General features: G+C 36.0%; 1 protein-coding gene across 1 annotated transcript in view; it reads right to left on the reverse strand.

Annotated features, from left to right (window-relative positions):
- LOC149565027 (flavin-containing monooxygenase FMO GS-OX-like 4) overlaps positions 1-19963 on the reverse strand; it is a 66483-nt gene that overhangs the window by 15108 nt on the left and 31412 nt on the right. The window contains exons 2-6 of the mRNA XM_089818572.1: positions 5650-5720; positions 4324-4482; positions 4070-4152; positions 3760-3895; positions 3454-3627 (exon numbers count right to left, since the gene is read on the reverse strand). Coding sequence (XP_089674698.1) covers positions 3454-3627; positions 3760-3895; positions 4070-4152; positions 4324-4482; positions 5650-5720 — 623 coding nt within the window. The remainder of the gene's footprint in view (positions 1-3453; positions 3628-3759; positions 3896-4069; positions 4153-4323; positions 4483-5649; positions 5721-19963) is intronic.

Raw genomic sequence — 19963 nt, forward strand, 5'->3', positions numbered from 1 at the left:
ATTAAATCAAATACATGGTAGATTATCAACTCACTAATTACTCCAATATCATTGGCATAATACTCTAGCCCTTGCTTTCAAACTTGCTGCTACAGTGACATGAATAGTTCCACATGAATAGTGCCGCATGAACAATGCTGCTACAGTACTTTGTCTTTCAAACAGTCCACTACCTTTATAAAATCATTCTCTTAAAGCAGCATAAGTGTTGGACGAGTAGTGAAGAAGATATGAGCAAAATATCAAATCCGCTTGTAGCTAGAAATGCAACCAAACTGCCTGATAGTGAAGCTGATAGCAATGGATTCCAAAGGCCAAACCCCAAAGGAATGACATCTAGAATGTCACAAGAGAGAATAGAAGTCCTATAATGCCAAGAACGGATCTGCAACTCATACACCAATTTCTTCTCATTTTCAACATGCCGAACAAGGGCCACAAGCTCTCCTTTTTTATTTCTACTTCATAGAGTTGACCCACTTTTCACAAGCAATGTGGGATAAAGTGTTCTAAAATAAAATAAAATAAAATAACACCTTATGTCTCCCTTGGGCTTCCCTTTTCTAATACACAACCCAACTTGAATAATATTAAAGTAATACTTTATTATTTTTACATTTAAATTAAATGTTACTTTAATAAACTTCAGGCATTAAAATAAAATAGTAATTGGGCTCAGAATAATATGAGTGATAGCTCATCGAAAGCTCTCATTGAGGAGCATCAAACCCAATCACTAATTCTGACATCGCCCATGCCCTGCTAACTTACTGAAAATAGTAAGTTTTCTCAACACCGTGTGAATTAACTCCGTTCTTGCCCGAATTGGAAATAAGTAGGCCAAAACATCTCAAGATCCCACTGACCTCTTCGTTAGCCTCCGGGACCATGAAAAAATAGGCTAATGGTCACACAATTGGACAACTGCTAAAGTGGTGACATTACAAAAACAAGGCAATAAACATGCACACAGTAATGAATGGCAAGAAGAGGTAAGAATAGAAATATTTCATTAATAGTAGGCAAAAGGAATACAATAACAAAGAATAAAGTTGTTGTCATGAACCAAAGAAGAACTTGGAAAACGTATTTACAACTGCCTTTTAAAGAGTTCAGGTAACTCGAATCTAAACATTGAGTTCAAACCCGAACCAAGGTGGAGTCGAGTTACAGAGAGCAATAAAAGAATATCATAGCTAAATCTGATCTTGAAATCATCTTTGCCGTAGAAGTGACAGGAAGAAACCCAAAATCAACACATCCAGTCATAAGAGATCAAATCCAAAAGATCTGATCATTTCATGTAATAAAAAGGCATGGAGATGCGTTAACGTCATGGAACAAGGCCCAAAATGTTGGTTTGCAATGAAGAAACGATCCTTGTAACATGTCATGGCCACAACAAAAGAATTTGTGCCGCTATCAAAAAAACGCGGGGGGGGTTAACATGCAATGTTAACCCACCGCGAAAATATAGAGTTGATCCGCATGGAATAAATCTGATTTTCCCAAAAAGGATGCAAGTCATCCATGTAGATCTTAAAACGGACAACCCAGATGCTGTAAAAATCTCCCCAACCAATGATTAAAACCCAACCATAAATACAGATCTTCATTGTATCAAGCAGACGGCCAAGATGCATCCGAAAATCCCCACAAGATGCGTCTAGATCTAATAGCCATCACATCTTCGCAAGAGCAAAAGGCAGCAATGCAAAAATATGAGAACTGTTGGATCAAAAGCAACCCAACAGAAGAAGGATCCGCCACGTGACACGAATTTGTTGGTCGGCACATTTCCCAAATGCACGGTTGAAGAGGCAGCAGCGACTTCACCATTTCACGGAGGCAAGAAAGGACACTTTCCGAAATAACGAATTTCACTTTTTTGGAAAGGCAAAAAGGTAAGCCTTCCAAAATAGCGAAATTCACTATTTCGGAAAGAGCATAAAAGTGCCTCTTCGAAATGGCGAAAACGGTTAACACGAAATGTTAACCCCTACAGATGCGCGTGTTAACCCGCAACTTGGTCAAAGAAGGAAATGAACCAACTCGACAACAAAGGAAACCGAGTTCACTCGGTTAAAGAAAAAACCAAGCCAAAAATTGAGTCACTTAGGCGAAGAGTAAACTAAGCTAGCTCGGTTAATGAAGAACCCAAGCCAACTCGGTTGAAGAAGGAACCGGAAAACACGAAATGTTAGCTGCCAACTTTTAGCGTATTAAACTGCAGCAAAGAATCTAGCCCATTGAAGATCTCTCAGATCGGTTATCAATGATGGGCTGAATGGGGGTAGAAATGGCCAATAGCAACCCTTATTGAAAACTAGACAATATTTTTGGGTGGTGCAAGATTGCCCTTACACCCAGAGGCTTCTACATCAAGCACATACCCTCAAATCAACAGGGACAATAAACATGTTCTACTATGGAATGAAGCATAACACATTAGATGATAATTCATAGTTAAGTTACCAAGAATTGGCTATGGATTCAAACACAGAATTCCATATTGAAAACACCCTCAATATAATGACCTAACAATGTATGCTTCTAAAAATTCCACCAAAACAAAAAGTTAAACTGGATGCAGAATTGTTGATTCCACATACCCCAGAAATATTGGAATATTGAAGTCCAATATCTAGTATTTACTGAAGTCGGTAAATTACATTAAAGCAACAGATGTTTGGTATGAATAAGATATGATCCTTAGAGAGTAGCTTTTAATATAAAATGAACATGGTGAAAAGAAGAGAGTTTCAGAGCAATATAAATTATTGGATTAGTCACTTTAACATAGCTCTATCAATCAAAATCATTATAACAAACAAGGAAGACGAAAGATAATGAATAGCTCTAAGCAATTATTGCAAACTTAACAATAAGAAAACTCTGTCATGCCAAGACCAATATGTATTAATCTGTAAATGCAAAACTTATTCGGTTCAGGATTCAGCAACAACAACACAAGCATACAAATTCATCATCTTGCTTAATTGAGGATATTTCAATGAAGTTCTCACTGCTCTTTCCCTTCTTGGAAATTTACTACAAATATCTTTAACCTGCAGACATGACAAAAGAGCACCCAATAAAGTTGAAACATACTTACTCTGAAAGAGGAAAAGGTTCTCTAAGATGAAAGATAATGTATAGATCTAAGAAACTAGTGCAAATAAAAAATAAGAAAACTGTCATGCCAAGATCAATTTGCATTCAACTGTGAATGCAAAACATATTAGGCTTAGGATTCAACTAAAACATTACAAGCATAAACATGCCTCTTGCTTACCTGAGGATATTTTGATCAATTCCTCACTACCCTTTCCTTTCTTAAACATTCATTATAAAATATCTTTAGCTCAAATACATGACAAGAGAGCACCCAATGAACTTGAAACATATTCTCTCAAATAAAAGAGTAGAAAAAACAGGAAACCTATAACTGACCTGATTATTACCAATCATATGGGTATAATGTTTAGGTCGGCCAGCAGCCTCATTTTGAGCATAAAAATCTTTAATAGTTTCCGTCATATGATTTTCTGATGGAATTATTGCCTTTCCTGACAATGTACACGCTACCCACTTTGACTGTAATTCGCATAATGGAAAAGGAACAACCTGCAAACAAAACAAAAAAAACTCTTCTATTGGGTTATGAAAAATAAGGAGGGTTTGAAGTAAAAAAAAAATTCAAATATGTTCTCATCAATCCATTGCAGCTCATAGTTTTGAGTGATATATTTTACAAACCTTCCATGGTAAGCCAATAAATGAAAGCAAAGGAGCTAGAAGGGGTGGAAAAACATGCTCATACAATGGCCCCACACAGTTCTCATTGACAGTAACAACACCCTTTGTATCCAAAAAGGGGAAATGATATGAGTATCTATAAACAGAAAAAAAAAATATCACAAACAGGTCCAATGCATATTATAGAGAAATGAAATGAGCTGTGCAGATCCGAAGGGCTGGTTTCTGTTAAGTAGATCCAATAGCATCATTGTGATGAAATGGTAAAAATAGTCATATAAGGGTAAAAAGATGGATTGTAATGTCCTACCCAGTACAGTGGATAACAGAATCAGCAACAATAGAGACACCATCCTGGAAACTCACAGTGCCATCTTCACATAAAGACTCTATCTGTGTCAGGAAATTGATACAGAACAATATTATCATCTTTTTCTATTTATATCACGATTCTAAAGCCATTGGAACTGAACCCGTTACATGAAGACCAAAGAAATAACCAATTTCAAAAATATCATGATCTATACAGAACATTCCACATGATAACTATTGAGATTTTCTTACCAAAGGATGCAAAAAGGTTTTGCCAGGGCGATCTGCAGGTTTTGTCATATGTACTGGAGAATTCGGTGATCTTGCAGATATATGAACTTCTTTTACAACTCTTACCAACTCCTTAGCAATATCTTCCCCACTTGCTGAGTTCCCAATTATAACCACAACCTGATATGCAAAATTGAGTGCCATACTTGAAAAGAAGCAAAATGAACTGTTATACTGTTGCAAGCCTTTGATAAATTGAAAGATATTTTGTATATTCTCAGAAATCTGATAAAGTCAATGAATCATCAGCACCTTGACATGTTAGTTTATAGTTATACACCCAATAGTGGGGATAATCTTTTCCACTGAAATGATAATACATGTAGGACAAGCTAGAAATAATATAAAGATAGATTAATTTTGAGGAAGACACCATGAATCTTGGAAATTTTCTCACAAAAATTGACTTAACAAACAGATAATGGGAAAATAGTAGTTCTATAAAGTATTCCTATAAAGAGCAACACCCAAGCTAACGAGCTTAAAGGAATCTCTTAAGATAGTTATGTACCAGTTGAACACAAAGAACACAAGGAGGTAGCTTTTGATCAATCCAATTCAACCACTTCCCTTAATATCCAAAAGTGGTGTGGCTGGAAATAAGAAAAAATGGACACTGCATGAAATGTCTATTTGTTACCTTACTGTTTTCCTTGACAAGCACTTAGGAGGATGTTTTTGAAAAGAAATAGCAGAGCTTTAAAGAGCTTCAAGTTAGCTTCTCCAAAGCATAGTAATGAAGTAAATGTTAAGAACATCCACATTATCTCCAATATACATAAAAATATAGCAGTCTAAAGAAGCACAAAAGTGGACAGAAAATTACTAGGTAGATTTTTTGTAAATTATAAATAATCACAAAACATTATGATTTAAGACCAGAGACACGAGATAAATTATAAGTAATAAGAAGAGGAATCAACAAGGCAAACAAGAAAAATGATTTAAAGGATTGCAATATTCATAAGAACTTTGGCAAAGTTCAAACTGTAGTAAAACGTTATGATTTATCTCATTGAAGACAATGCTTCAAGTTACAAGCTTAGACTACTAGAGGCTAATCTTGAAACTTCAATTACTAGTTATATAGAGTGTATGAAGGAAAACGAATTCATAGGGGATTTCTACAGCAAGCTAATATTTGAATTTCATGTTCTCTATCTTTGCTATTTAATCTTCCATGCTTGCTAAAATCCTACTAAACTGTCAAACCAGTTTTTACTTTCATAGATTGTAGTCACCCTATGGGATAGAAATTAATTGTGAATGAGGCTTATATTCAAGTACCTCATCTTGGAATGAATCAGGAACACGGTAATTATGACTGTGCATTTGCTTTCCTGGCCATCTATCAATACCTGTACAGTGTATTAAATAAACAGTCATTGAGAGAATTTTTAAATCATACACCAGCATTCCCGATATAAGCTGCATAATTGATTGAGTAAAGTAATTATTTAATTGGTCTGTGACCTAGCAATCACAGCTTTTTAAAACTTAATTAAAATTTAATTGGTCTGTGAAAGTGTTGAATGGCATGAAGTTAGGTATATGAGTGTTTTAACTGTACAATAAGCTCGCCTGTGAGATTCACAATGCCTGAAACCTAAGTGAATATTATATATTGAAAAGGAAAGAAAAAACAACTAGCAATATGAAAGAATAACTAAATCAAATTTTCCTCTTGCCCTGCTTGACAGTCAAATACAGTCCTCCGAGGCAGAGAATATAAATGTTCTCATATAAAATATTTTAGAAAATACAGGAAAACAAGGCACACTAAACATTTACAATAGAAACAGTATATATAGTTCTGAAACAATAACAACGTGAACAAAAAAAGAAAACATATTGACACAACACTTCACAAGGGAAAACCATACAGGAAAAGAAAAAACCCAGCACACTAACATTGTTTATTACTCATAAAACTCAAATGTTCACAATACAATAATAAATCTCCTAATTTATATGCAGATGTTATCAGGCACATTAAAAGTCGCTTTTTGATTTGCATGAATGCTCTAAAACAATGGGCAAAAATAGAAAACCCGTAGAAGCACCTAAAAATTAAATATACAAAAATGTGAGACAATTTTCCACTCATTAGTGTTTCCCCCAATTTGACTATTAAACATGATAAGTATACAACTCGTTTTCAACAGAAAAGATAATAATTATTTTGCTTTCACTACTACTAAAACTTTAGTAGTACACTCAAAAATAATATTCCAATTTCCTTTAATATTAGATTTGACTTGTTACATTGAATTCTAATCTATTGAACTAATGTCAAAAGTAGATTGGTGATTACTGGTCAAATTTCTAATACAAAAAATACAAAATGTGTATGTGACCATGGAATATATTCTTTGTGTTGGAACTGTCCAGCATATCCCCTCAGAATTCATGACATGGTCTACTAGCCTCCCTTGAGATCCTTAACTCGGATGGTAGTGGTTTCCTAAACAGATGCATCTTTTGGAAGAAATGGCCAGCTCAACTCCCTACTGTGTACGCTAAAATGTAACTGAACTGACTAGACTTGCAAAAATAGACAAAACAACTATGCCTGTTTTGAACCACATTAGATCTACGATCAATCAAAAAGAGAATGCAATCCTAAAATTAACTTATGAGAGCAACATTCCATGCCATACATCATCTTGGATTTAGAAGGTTGCTGTATGTCTATGACGTATATCTCAGTGCTTAAAAAAGAGCCTTATTGTAAAAAAATATGATGCCAAGCAGTAGAATGCTGATAAAGTCAAACCACTGATGCTAACAAAGTAAACCAACTACTGAGCTCGTTTTCGCTATTGAAGTTTTCTTGCTTCTGATTAAGTCATATGCTACTTTAGTTGTCGGAAATGTGTGCACAACTATTTTTAGGAAAATATTAAGAATTTAGTTCTAAATTAGTTGCTTATTGTAGATTAAGTTAGATGCTTTTTTGGTGTTTTGAGCAGCTATTATAGGAGGCAATCTGCTGGTTTTAGATGCCTAGCATAAATGATTTGTTTAATCTTTAATGCCCAACTCAGAAATTGCATGAAAGGAACTTTATTACCTTGCCTTGCTTACTTTTAGTTACAACTGTATAAAAATTACCCAATTGCTGATTTTTGGAAGAATGGGGATGTAATTTAGCTTGTAATGATGGAGAGGTCATCCAAGGAAGTGGCTCAAGGTCGTAATGAAATTCAAACATTTATGCAATCATAAGACTTATTTCTAGTGTGTGTTTCCATGGAAGTCCCAAACCCACATAATTTGTTAACAATAATGTTAGAGAAAGTTATAAACACAAATGTTTATCAATGCATGTGAGAATTAAATTCAACATATTCAGATCCAAAGGTCCTTCAGCACCCACTAAAGTTCAACATATCCATTTTTTAAGAGAAAATCTATACTGTGCTTAGTTTTTGCTAATGGTAGCAAATAGTGATACAATACCAATTCCACAGTTTGAAGATGAGTATTTTGATTATTGGAGAGATCAGTTGAAAAAAGTGGTAATATGAAAAAGAGAATGGGGCATAGTAGTGAGTGTTGAAGTATTGCAGCTGCAGTAGATATTTTAATACCTGATATGGTAACTGCATTGGTTCACTTTATCTTCAAACAGTATTAAGCGCTGCATTTGAGTATGTTTGCTATTGAGAGACCATTGAGGAGATATGAAGGGTCCACCGCTTGGAGATGTGAAGAGTCTCTGCATGGAGATGTGAATATTATCAGCCACCTCTTTCAGTATTGGAAGGGTTTGAAGTTGAACAGTCATTGTTATGGCATATCAAAAGGCCTCTTCTTTGTTATATATGCAGTCAATACTGCTGGAGTTTAGTGTATGGTCTCAGGATGTGTTCTGAGCATTGTATCAAACATTTTTTATTAATCAATAAAGTATTTTTTTGTGTGGCTGGGTTTTCACCTTCAAGTGGAGGGTTTTTCCAGGATAAATTATGTATCTTTGTGTGCATTATTTGATTTTTTGCTGTTTATTTCAATCCTGGTATCGAAATATTAACATGGTATCAAAGCCAGGTTTAATCAAGAATCTTGTGTATGGATTTAGAATTAGTACTCATTCTTCTACTAGAAAACACTATATTGTTTCTACATTTAATATTTTCGTTCAGTCACTGGTGTTGCCATGCAAGTTCTGAGTGCTTAATTGGAATATCATTTGTTTCAGTTTATATGTATTTTCTGAGAGTGTAGCGTGAGACATTTACTATGATGTTGAGATCTATGGTAATGTTCTGGGAGTTCTATACATATTAATGACTCAATGAATAAAAAGTATCGGCTGAGCTGATTGGTGGTGGAGGGTAGCATGATGCAATCTTCCAAGATAAAGTTTGTGGTGTGTGAAATATGCTCCTAGGGCTTGAGATAGTAGTTGGTTACAGTACAGTGGCTGAGGAGTAGAAGTGGTTTGAAATATTCAGATTGAACCTCGGTGCTTATGTGAGATCTGACTGTATAAACATGGGTTCTTTTGCTCAAGGCACTTAGAGCCATGGTCTGTGGTGCCTGGCTTGTGCAGGGGTTGTGTAACCTGCTTGCAGATGTTAAAAGACAAATTTGACTATAAAGAGTTAAGTACTTCACATCCTTGGATGATGTTCTTAAATCTTTTGTAGTTGTTAATTTATGCAGTGAATCTTGTATGCTTTTGACATTATATTTCTCTTCAGGACAGCTTGATTCTATGAACTCCTACAAATCTCTCTAAAAATGCTTCTAGGATGGATCAAGAAGCAACGAGATGGTGAGAGATTACATGCAAAGTCATGCAGGCCGTAGAAATGAACATTGGGACACTACTTGCAGCCATGGTACTGAATTGGTGTCACATATCTACATTAAAGAGAGATCACATACATTTTTCCATTGTGATTAGTTTCTTTGAAGAGAAAGAAATGAGATTCAGAGGGATCTTGAGCAACAGATGGAGAAGTTTGAGGTGCAATCCCTTGTTAATGAGTTCTCCAGGGGAGAACTTCAAGGTCCAATCCCGTGTTAATGAGTTCTCTGTGAGGGAGGAGTTTGAGGTGCAATCCCTTGTTAACGAGTTCTTCTCCGTGAAGGAGAAGTTTGAGGTGAAATCCCTTGTTAATGAGGTTTTCTTCATGTAAGAAAAGTTCAAAGTGCAATCCCTTGTTAATGCATTCTTCTTTGCAAAAGAAGTTTGAGGTGAAATCCCTTGTTCCACCCTCTAGGAGCAGCTATGGTGGTTTCACCCTCTAGGGGAAGCCATGGTGCATGTCGTGTGAGAGACTCCATGACTTAGCTCTTATGTTATTCACCCTTTGGGAGTAGCCATGTTAAATGTCATATTGAGATGAAAACATCACGTTGAGTAACTCCGTGATATTAAGAGAACTCTCATGAGATATGAGGGGTCCATCAAGTGGAGATGTGAAGAGTCTCCATGTCGAGATGTGGATACTATTAGCCACCCATTTCAAGACTGGAAAGGTTTGAGGTTGAAGAGTCATGGGTATGACATATCAAAAGGCTTCTTCTTTGTTACACATGCAGTGAATATTGTTGGAGTTTGTCGTGAAGTCTCTGTATGTGTTCTAAGCATTGCATTGTACTTAACATTTGTTTTTATTCAATAAAGGACTTTTTCATGTGGCTGGGCTTTTCAACCTTAAGTGGAGGGTTTCCCCAAGATCAATTATGTGTCTTTGTGTTCATTATTTGAGCTTTTACTGCTTATTTTAACCCTGGTATTGAGACATTATGTAACATGCTAAACTTTCATAGTAAACCATCATCTGGGAATATCTCAAATAACATCCATTTCAATGTAACATGAAAGCCAATTATAACTACTTATAAATTTATCTATTTTCATTTATTGACATAACAAGTAGATGATTAACTAATCTATCTGCTTTAGTCTATGCACATGGAAATAGCCATTTCATCTAACTATAATTTCTTAACTAGAAATTGCAAGATATTTAAAATAAAATAAAGTACCCGTTTCATAGATGATTGTAAAAGATGTTTGACTTTGAGTTGTACAAGCCTTGGCTATTGAAGGAGAGGAGAACCATTGCCATTAGGCTTAACCTCCCCACCGTGGACCCTTAAGTACCCCCACACAATCTCTATTGAAAAAGGCCCTCCCTACCCTAGGACTCAGGCTTGGGGCACTATTGTCCAACCACTGAGCATCCTAGTGTTAAAATGTCGGCTAGTCAACTGATGAGGCTATGGACATCTTCCATCAACCTATCCTCTAACTACTAACACTCTGACCTCTAGTGATCAAAGCAGAAAGCATGCCACTAACCTACCTTGGCCCAGGATTTGTGAGTTCATTGTGTACCCGATCACCCACCGCTCAACTTGACAACAAGACTACATTAAGGACTAAAATGAGCTGACACGTGTTCTTTTATTAATATTACTTTCTTGTTTGAGTAACTAATGATTCCTTCTTTTAAAATGCAGGGGTATCCTTTGTTCACATCCTTCATCTAGCCCATACTGGTCTTCCTAGATGATTCATTGGGTGGATGTAAGAGCAATGATAATCACAGCCAATAATCTGCATATCTGGCCTTGGCTTATTAAAGAGAAATGTGAAATCATATCTTGTGTGGCTAACTCTTTTGCCTTTTTGGCATTGGCATAGAAGAAAAGAAATCTGGAAATGTTTAAACATATATACATATAAAAGTCAATATATCTGCCCACTTAACACAATGACAGTTCCATTAAAATTTATTTAGTAATCAGCCATTCAGCTTGCAAAAAACACAATGGTTTAGAAGTATGCTCTTTACAAATCTAATTCTCCGGGATACAGAATCCTCATTGCAGGAAGCATATAGCAAAATCCTCCTGTATAAGTCTGCCCCGTTTTGGCTTATATTTTAGTAATACTTTCAGAAAAATATACATATTGCATTTTGGCTCAATCATGTCATTCATAAAAGATCATTGTTTCATCTACAATCGGTAAATAGCATAGGAAAATCTTTAATGCTTCTGTCATGCATTACGATCTAATTAGAAAATATATTTGATACTTATGCAGAGATAACAACATGCTTTGATATCAATTGGATTTGCACAAATGAATAGCTCTCGCTGATACACAGAATGCCTTTCCCAAGAGGCTTCAATAGAAATGATTAATTATGTATTGATATAGAGCTCCAATGCAATGTTGAAGTGGTGAATCAATTGAAGGAAGTAATTACCGAGAGGAAAACTGAGAACAAAAATGAGGAAATAATTATGTCTTGAAAGCCATCACATAAAGGTAGCCTTCTCAGCTCAGTTACGAGCAAGATACAAAGAGGGCATGACATACAAGATTCTTTGGCAATCGGCTCATGTAATAACATTAATATTGATTATATGGCCATCCAAAAATAAAGCCAATGAGAGCAATATAGAAATATGGCCGCTCAAAGAGAAATAAATAAATTATTGCCAAGAATCATTACTTAGTACACTAGTGTCATCCGCCACCTATCTATACTTGTGTACGTATGTACGAACATATGTATGTATACGTGATATATTAACAATGTATTTAACATATACATCATATATAATGTGGATGCATACATATGTCTAATTCACACATACATAGATACATGTGTGTGTGTGTGTATATATATATACAAGTATAGGTAAATGATATGATGCTAATGAACTAAGGCATGACAACATACATGAAGTTCTAAGATCATTGCCTAACAAAAGGTATTACATTTTTAATTAAATGTTTAGTGTTTTCTTATTAGTGTACAATTATTGACCGGGTAACTTATGGTAGTCTTTAACATACTCTTGATTGCCTAGTCGTTTTTCTTCTTAGTCTTGATGGTTAGGTTTCATCTTTGTCAACTCCTAGACAAAGTGGTGTCCCTTGCTCAACTCCTTTCTTGGCAATGCTTCCCCCCTTCAACGTACTCTTGAAAGAAGAAAACCCTCCACAATAATATCATATCCTTCAAAATATTCAAAATTATTTTAACAAGCTTTTAATCATAAATCATAATGGCTAACTACCATTTCACTTTTCATGAAAGAATAACCAATTTTCCAATATTTCAAAATAGCAATATAACATCTTAACATATAACTAACATGTCATCTACACATGAAATCTTAACAATTAACCATCTTACTATTTCACATGATCATAACCAAGTTTAATAGTGTAATATTCCTATCATTAAATAAAATAAATTAATAACTTTATTTGGGGTCCCTCTTGATTTTTGTATCTCGGTCCCATCTTCTGTAGGTTCAGGTATTTGTCGTGCCATGTGTTGGCACATTGTCTTTCCCTTGGGAGTTTTCCTCCGGCAGGGAATATATGTTTGTTGGATTAGGTTTTGTAGGCAAAGTAACGAGAATTGAAATCGGATCAAAATCGACAAGGCCAAATCGAATCGCAAATCAGCCATGAATCGGAATCGAATCGGCCACAAATAGGAAAATCTAAAAAACCCTTGAAATTTAGTAACTTATTTCATAAACCCTTTATCACTGATTCGATTCACCGATTCACAATAAATCGTTTGGCTTGAATCAAATCACCAAACCACGTGATCACCGCGATTCTCATTACTATGGTTGTAGTTATGTGATTTGGATTATTTCTTGTATTTGCAAATTCCTGTTGGAGTTCTGGAATTGTTCGCCATTTTGGAAGTAGAAGATCTTCCCTACTTGGCTTTCCGGTTTTGGTGGGATTCAAACTTCACCCTATTTTATCGCCTGTAAAACTTTGCTCAAATTTGGCGAATTGGAGCACCATCTTTGTCTGCAAGTATCAATTGGAAGTTATTTGTATTCAATATCTATTCAGGCTTGCCATTTATTTGACGGATTCGGTATTCTAATATTATTTGCATATAAGTTTGTATTCTCTTTCCAATCTTTGTGCAACACCCCCCATTTTGTGCACCATATGACATTTCCATCCACTGTACTTCTCCCTCCATCCATCGTACTACCTCCTCCATACTCCTCCCTCCGTCAACCATACTACCTCCTTTTTCCTCCTCCCTCCATCCACCGTACTAGCTCCCTCCATGCTCCTCCATCTATCCACCGTACTATCTCCCTCTGTACTCCTCCATCCATCCACTGTACTACCTCCCTCCATACTCTTCCCTCCATTCACCGTACTACCTCCCTCCATCCACCGTACTACCTCCTTCCCTACTCCTCCATCCACCATATGCCAACAAGCCACCATTTCAGTACGCCAACCTCCCACCTAGATGGGAACATTACAGTGGTATCAAAGCTAGCAATTTTGCCAGCATGTGGAAGTGAATGCAAGTTTATACCCGAAAAAGGCAAGATAACCTTGTTGGTAGAGTGGCGGATCCCTAGGATCCTACGAAAATTCATGAAGCTTTTAAGAGAGCTCAGCATAAACCAAATGCAAATCAATGAAACCAAAAGGCTTATGCAGGAAACATTACAAAAATTGGCTGAGGGAGAGACAATAGTAGAACAAAATGGGCATAGCAGGAAGGTCAAAACCTCAAACTTCTCGCTCTCTACCTTTGATACTCGTCTTCCTTCCAAGGATGGAAGAACCACCCAAAGAAAGAAAGCCCTCTTTTCAGGAAATGCAAGAACAACTTCGAGAAGCTTGGAGGAACACGCATATGGAAGGTGATATATCCTACAAAGACTATGTTGATCCAAGAATGAGATATTCAAGCGAGCAAAATCGTGGTTATTTTAATGATCTCAGGAGAAAGATTGGAAAAGTAAACTTATCACCATTTGATGGCTCTAGAACCATTACTGCACAGGCATGGGTTCTGAAAGCAGACATCCATTTCTAGCTAAACCCGATGCCTAAAGAGGAAGCAATCCAATTCGCAACACTCCATCTAGAAAGAGTGACGCAAGAGAGGTGGCACCATGGACTGGTCACTCTCGGCCACAACCAAGTAAGTTCACTGAGAGATTCGTCGATCGTTTCGATGGGAAGGATCCTAAACTAAACTTCAAAGGTCTAGCTCAGCTAAGGCAAACAGGTACGGGAGACAATTAAATCACAGAATTTCAAAGGCTATCAGTAATAGTCACAGACATCTCTGAAAGACATTGAATTGTGTTATTCATGGATGGGTTGAGAGAGCCTTTGAGAGGCTGGATCAAAGAGTTCAACCATGCGCACTCAATGAAACTATTAAGAAGGTGTGTAACATGGCTACATCTTCCTCCAAAACCCACATAGCTACGCCAACACCTTCCCCACAAGAAAACAGACAAGGCACCAATTCAGAAAAAACCACTGTTGGATGAAGACGAGCTCTAGAGGAAAAAGCTTTGTTTTACATGCAAGGAACCATAGGACTGGGTCAACATTGTTTCCTGATGACAACGAAGGACAAGTATCTACAATCACTGGTGAAGAAATTAACTAGGAAGAGAGAATAAATGCCCTTATACAAAAATGGGGTTCCATTGCTACCCTCACTACAATGGATGGAAGTAGTATCTTCAAGTGTAACATCCACTTTTTCCCGGTCTTAATTAACAACTAACATATTCAGAGAAATATAGTTATTACTTCATTTTAATAGAAAGATAGTTAAATCAATTACGTTCATATGAATGAGATTAATGGTTAAAATCAGATAAACAAAATTTCATAACTAAGAATTGAAAACACAATCAATGAATTTACTATGGAAATTAAAATCTACATACCATGGAATTCGAGATCGAAATCAATCTAGGGATGCTTCTACAATCACCCAGGTTAGTCCACAAATACAACTATATCAAAATCAATGACAATTATTAATAATTATCACTATATCAAGTAGGGCATCAAATACCACAACATCAATTAGAGCTTCTATCATCATCGGATCATTTGGGGCATCAATACCACTATATCATTTAGGGCTTCAGATCCCACTATATCATTTAGGGCATCAATTACCATTGGATCATTTAGGGCATCAGATACCACTGTATCATTTAGGACTTCAGATACCACTGTATTATTCCTTTCCTTCCGATTTTCTTTACAATGGCAATAACATAAGATTAGAAAATGTGCTCATAATCATTATTTTTATAATTAAAAGACTGAAATAACAATCCATCAAATAAATCTATCTCTCGCAAATAAATATATTCCACATTCAGTTAGAAGATCAACCGATCTAACTGGTTGCCAATTATATTGACGATAAGAGTTGCTTTCATTTAAAGAAATAATGGTAATGATGATACAACTCATTTAATCTTACCTTCTACTTGAACATACATCATAAAAGTAAAAATACCTGTTTCCGACAAACGTTTAATTGCATAACTTATCTTTATCTGATGCATATCTGACATCTTGTGGAGAAGGGAAACATTGTCAAGGCTTAACCACCCAACCTCCGAACATAACTTATCCTCACACAATCTCTAATCACACCACTCGACTTGACAATAGGAGAATACAATAAACATGATCATGCATGATCTATTAAATGATTTTTTTTAAATGATAAGCATTGTTATGTCACATCTAATTTTGTTTCATGTTAATATGGATTCCTTTCTCTCACCTCTTCACCCTTCCATGGCTACACAGCCGGTGAGTCCTAGGTGTTCAGAATCTCAGAGCAATTCGGCTTTGTCCGTTGATTCTAAACTGAATTATAAATAATATATATATTCCAACCTATCACAATCTAAGATTTGAAGAATGTGTTCTTGAGATTGCAGAAAATGTCTTTTGAATTTCAGTGGCATATTAAATCATGATTTCACAACATGGTTACTTGGCTTTTTATTTGCCGTAGACAACTCCTAATAAGCAAGATAATTTACAACATAAGCTATAGCTTACTGCTATATAAATCGGAATGCTGTAGCAAATTTGGTAGAAATTATATTGCAATGTTTGGTTTTAGGTTAATCACATAACCTAATATATTCTAAAAGAAGAATGGAATCTTGCTGAAAGTTCAACAACCCGCCTTGAACCCCTGTTTCCAGTATAAATGTTGCTCACGATTTCTGCAGATCTTCTTATTAATCATAAATTGTGGTTGGAAAAGCAATGCAAAGATTACTAATTGATAGAGCTATCGGTGCCAAGATAGACGTGGTTGATAATATGGAGAAGTCGGGTGCTTGAAACATATGGAAGTCGAGTGCATGAAACATATGGAAGTCAGATAAAACAGTTGCAATTGACATGAAAGATATTCAGCAAAAACTTGGAAAATGTTTGATTACATAACCTGAGATTTTTATGAAAAGAAAGTAAATAGGAGCCTAGCTGGCCGCTACGATTCAGCCTCCCACAAATGTTCTTCAGGCACCAATATCCAATGCATAATTGTATCACGTTTTCTGCAATCAAGACTATAAAATAAAACATGGAATGCTATGGGCGGTAGTGATTTTTCCAAATGGTTTTTGTAGATTTTTGACTTATGAAGGAAAGTTGGAATGAGAGGAAAGCAATCAGGTGCTTGAAAAGAGATACCTCCGTCTCTCACTCACGATTTCTTATAAAACAAAAATGTGGCTCTTTGGCTTCCATAACATAAGGATATCTTGGCTCTTGGAAACCAAATAAAAATGCTAAGTGTTAAATCGGTTTTCAAGAAAGAAAAAGAATAAAATGATGGAAGAAGATTGAAGGTTTTAATTCAAAAATAAATATTATGTTTATATCTATCTATGTACACGTAGATATATTGGTGAGGTAGCATCATTTTATTATAATAAAATAATACGATGGTGTCACTTCATTTTTATATCTGTGTACGTACATAGATATATATTAAAATAATATGGTGAAAGATCATTTAAAATATTTGAGATACGCATTATATGTAATTAAATAATTAATGCTTTAAATGTTTATTTAATAGCTCATGCGGTTCCATCAATTGTATTCTAATGTTCAAGTCACTAGGTCCTCAACCATAGTGATTCACAATTCATACCCATTTGCCCAATGATGGTGATGCTACTGTGCTCAATTCTTTTCTGACAATGCTTCCACCCCTTCGACGTGTTTCCTACAATGAAATTCTTCGCAGTTAAATCATATTACCATAACAAGTTATTTAATCATAAATAATCATAATGGCTAACAACCTTTTCAATTCTATGAATTCATGATAAATAATCAACTAGCATGTTATATTCACATGAAATTATAATGACTAACCATCTTACCGTTTCGCAGAATTATAACAAATTTTACTGTCAACTGACTTCATGTGAACCTCAACGGCTATATTTTAAATTATGTCAAAATTTGGGATGTGACATCAGGGTTCGTGGCAGACTTCACAGGAAATGGGTCGCAGTCATGATTGATAGTGGTGCCACACTCAATTTCATCAATTCATCTTTGGTCACTAGTCAGGGCTTAAATGCAGTAGAACATGGAGGATTCAAGGTTTGGAGGAACCTTGTTATCCTACACTCACGTACTCCCACGGCTAAGCATTTCCATGGGAAACTATACTTTGAACGATGATTTTTTTGTTATACATTTGGTTGATATTGATATTATATTGGCCATCCAATGGATGGAGACCCTTGATCAGTACACCCAAAGCTTCAAGAGGATGGACTTTTCATTCGAGACAGATGACAAGGTGTTGCTAAGAGGAATGTCAAATAAAGGACTAGGGGAAGTCCCAATCAAGAAGATGGAGGCCATTTTTAAACATGATATGATCCCAGATGTTGTGGTGGCAAGTAAAAACATGACAATCAACACTTTACCCCATTCCTTGGTTGATTGGCAGGCCCATCTATTGATCGAGTACTCCAAGAACACTTTTGCATATCAGTTGATGGATGGCTATATACATGATGAAAGATACTAAGTTATTGATGATATTAGTTACTACAGCGATAAGATCTACTTCATGCCTGACTCCAAACTGAAGAAACTGATTAAAAAAGGTTTCCCAGAATCAGATTTACGATTGCTTGAGGACAAGCAATTTTTGGGACAAGAGGACTCTAATATCCCCATCATTAAATAAAATAAATTAATAACTTTATTTTGGATCCCGATTCTTTTTTGTATATCTCAGGCTCATCTTTCGTAGGTGTAGGTATTTGTCATGTCATGTGTCGGCATGTTGTTTCTCCCTCGGTGAGTTTTCCTCCAATGGGGTATATATGTCCATCAGATTAGTTATTGTAGGTATGCGATTTGGATTATTTCTTGTATTTGTGAATTTCTATTGGAGTTTTGGAATTATTTGTCATTTCAAAAGTGGAAGATATTCCCTACTTGACTTTCCAGTTTTAGTGGGATTCAATCCTCACCCTATTCCATCGCCTATAAAACTTTGCTCAAATTTGACAAATCAGAGCACCATCTTTGTCTGCAAGTAGTAGTTGAGAGTTATTTGTATCCAATATCTATTCATGCTTGGCATTTATTTGATGGATTTGGTGTTCTACTATTATTTGCATATAAGTTTGTATTCTCTTTCCAATCTCCGTGTAAAACCCCCCATTTTGTGCATCGTACAATATTTCCATTAACTGTACTGCTCGCTTCATCCACCGTACTCCCTCCATACACTGTACTACCTCCTCTATACTCCTCCCTCCATCCACCATACTACCTCCCTCCATACTCCTCTATCCATCCACTGTACTACCTCCCTCCATACTCCTCCCTCCATCCACCATACTACCTCTCTTCGTACTCCTCTCTCCACCCACCATACTACCTTCCTTTATACTCCTCCCTCCATCCACCATACTAACTCCCTCTGTACTCCTCCCTCCATCCACTGTACTACCTTCCTCCAAACTCCTCCATCCATTCACTGTACTACCTCCCTTCGTACTCCTCCCTCCATCCACTGTACTACCTTCCCCTTAACTCCTTCCTCCATCCACCATTCACAAACATTTTGGTTCGCCAACCTCCTACCTGGATGGGAACATTACAAATTGTCAACTGACTTCACATGAAAAAGCACAACGGCTAAATGAGTAGTTTAAAAATTACGCAAAATTTGGGATGTAACATACCCTCCTTGTGATTCATCATCCTTGATGAATTGCACAAAGAAAATAAACCAAATTACCCCATTTACATCATGGTTATCATTGTATCAATTTGAATTCAAAAATATGTTCGTAATTTAAGTTTTTGGAAATAAATGTGGAAATTTTTGGAAGATTTCATCATAATCTTCCCAAGTGGCACTTTCTTTGGTGTACTAGTCCCACTAGACCTTGCATTGGGCAATGTCTCAATTTTGCAAGAAAAGCTTACGCACCTCGAGTATTCTAAGTGGCTCTATTTCCACCACTCCTGGCTCTCGCACCTACAAGAGATTCCAGTCAATAATATGTTCATGGCTAGTTACATATTTCTTAAGGTGTGCAACATGAAATACATTATGAATTCTGGCAAGGGCTGGAGGAAGAGAAATTATGTAAGCCACAGGGTTCACGACTTCCAACACCTCAAAGGGTCCCACATATATTGGGGCTAATTTGGCATTCCTACCAAATTTGATAGTACTTTTCTGAGGTTTGACTTTCAAGAGGACCTTTTCTCCTACTAAGA

Source organism: Cupressus sempervirens, chromosome 3 (genome assembly GCF_028749045.1).
Source record: "Cupressus sempervirens isolate cs-2001-9-10 chromosome 3, ASM2874904v1, whole genome shotgun sequence".
In the NCBI taxonomy this organism is placed as follows: domain Eukaryota; kingdom Viridiplantae; phylum Streptophyta; class Pinopsida; order Cupressales; family Cupressaceae; genus Cupressus; species Cupressus sempervirens.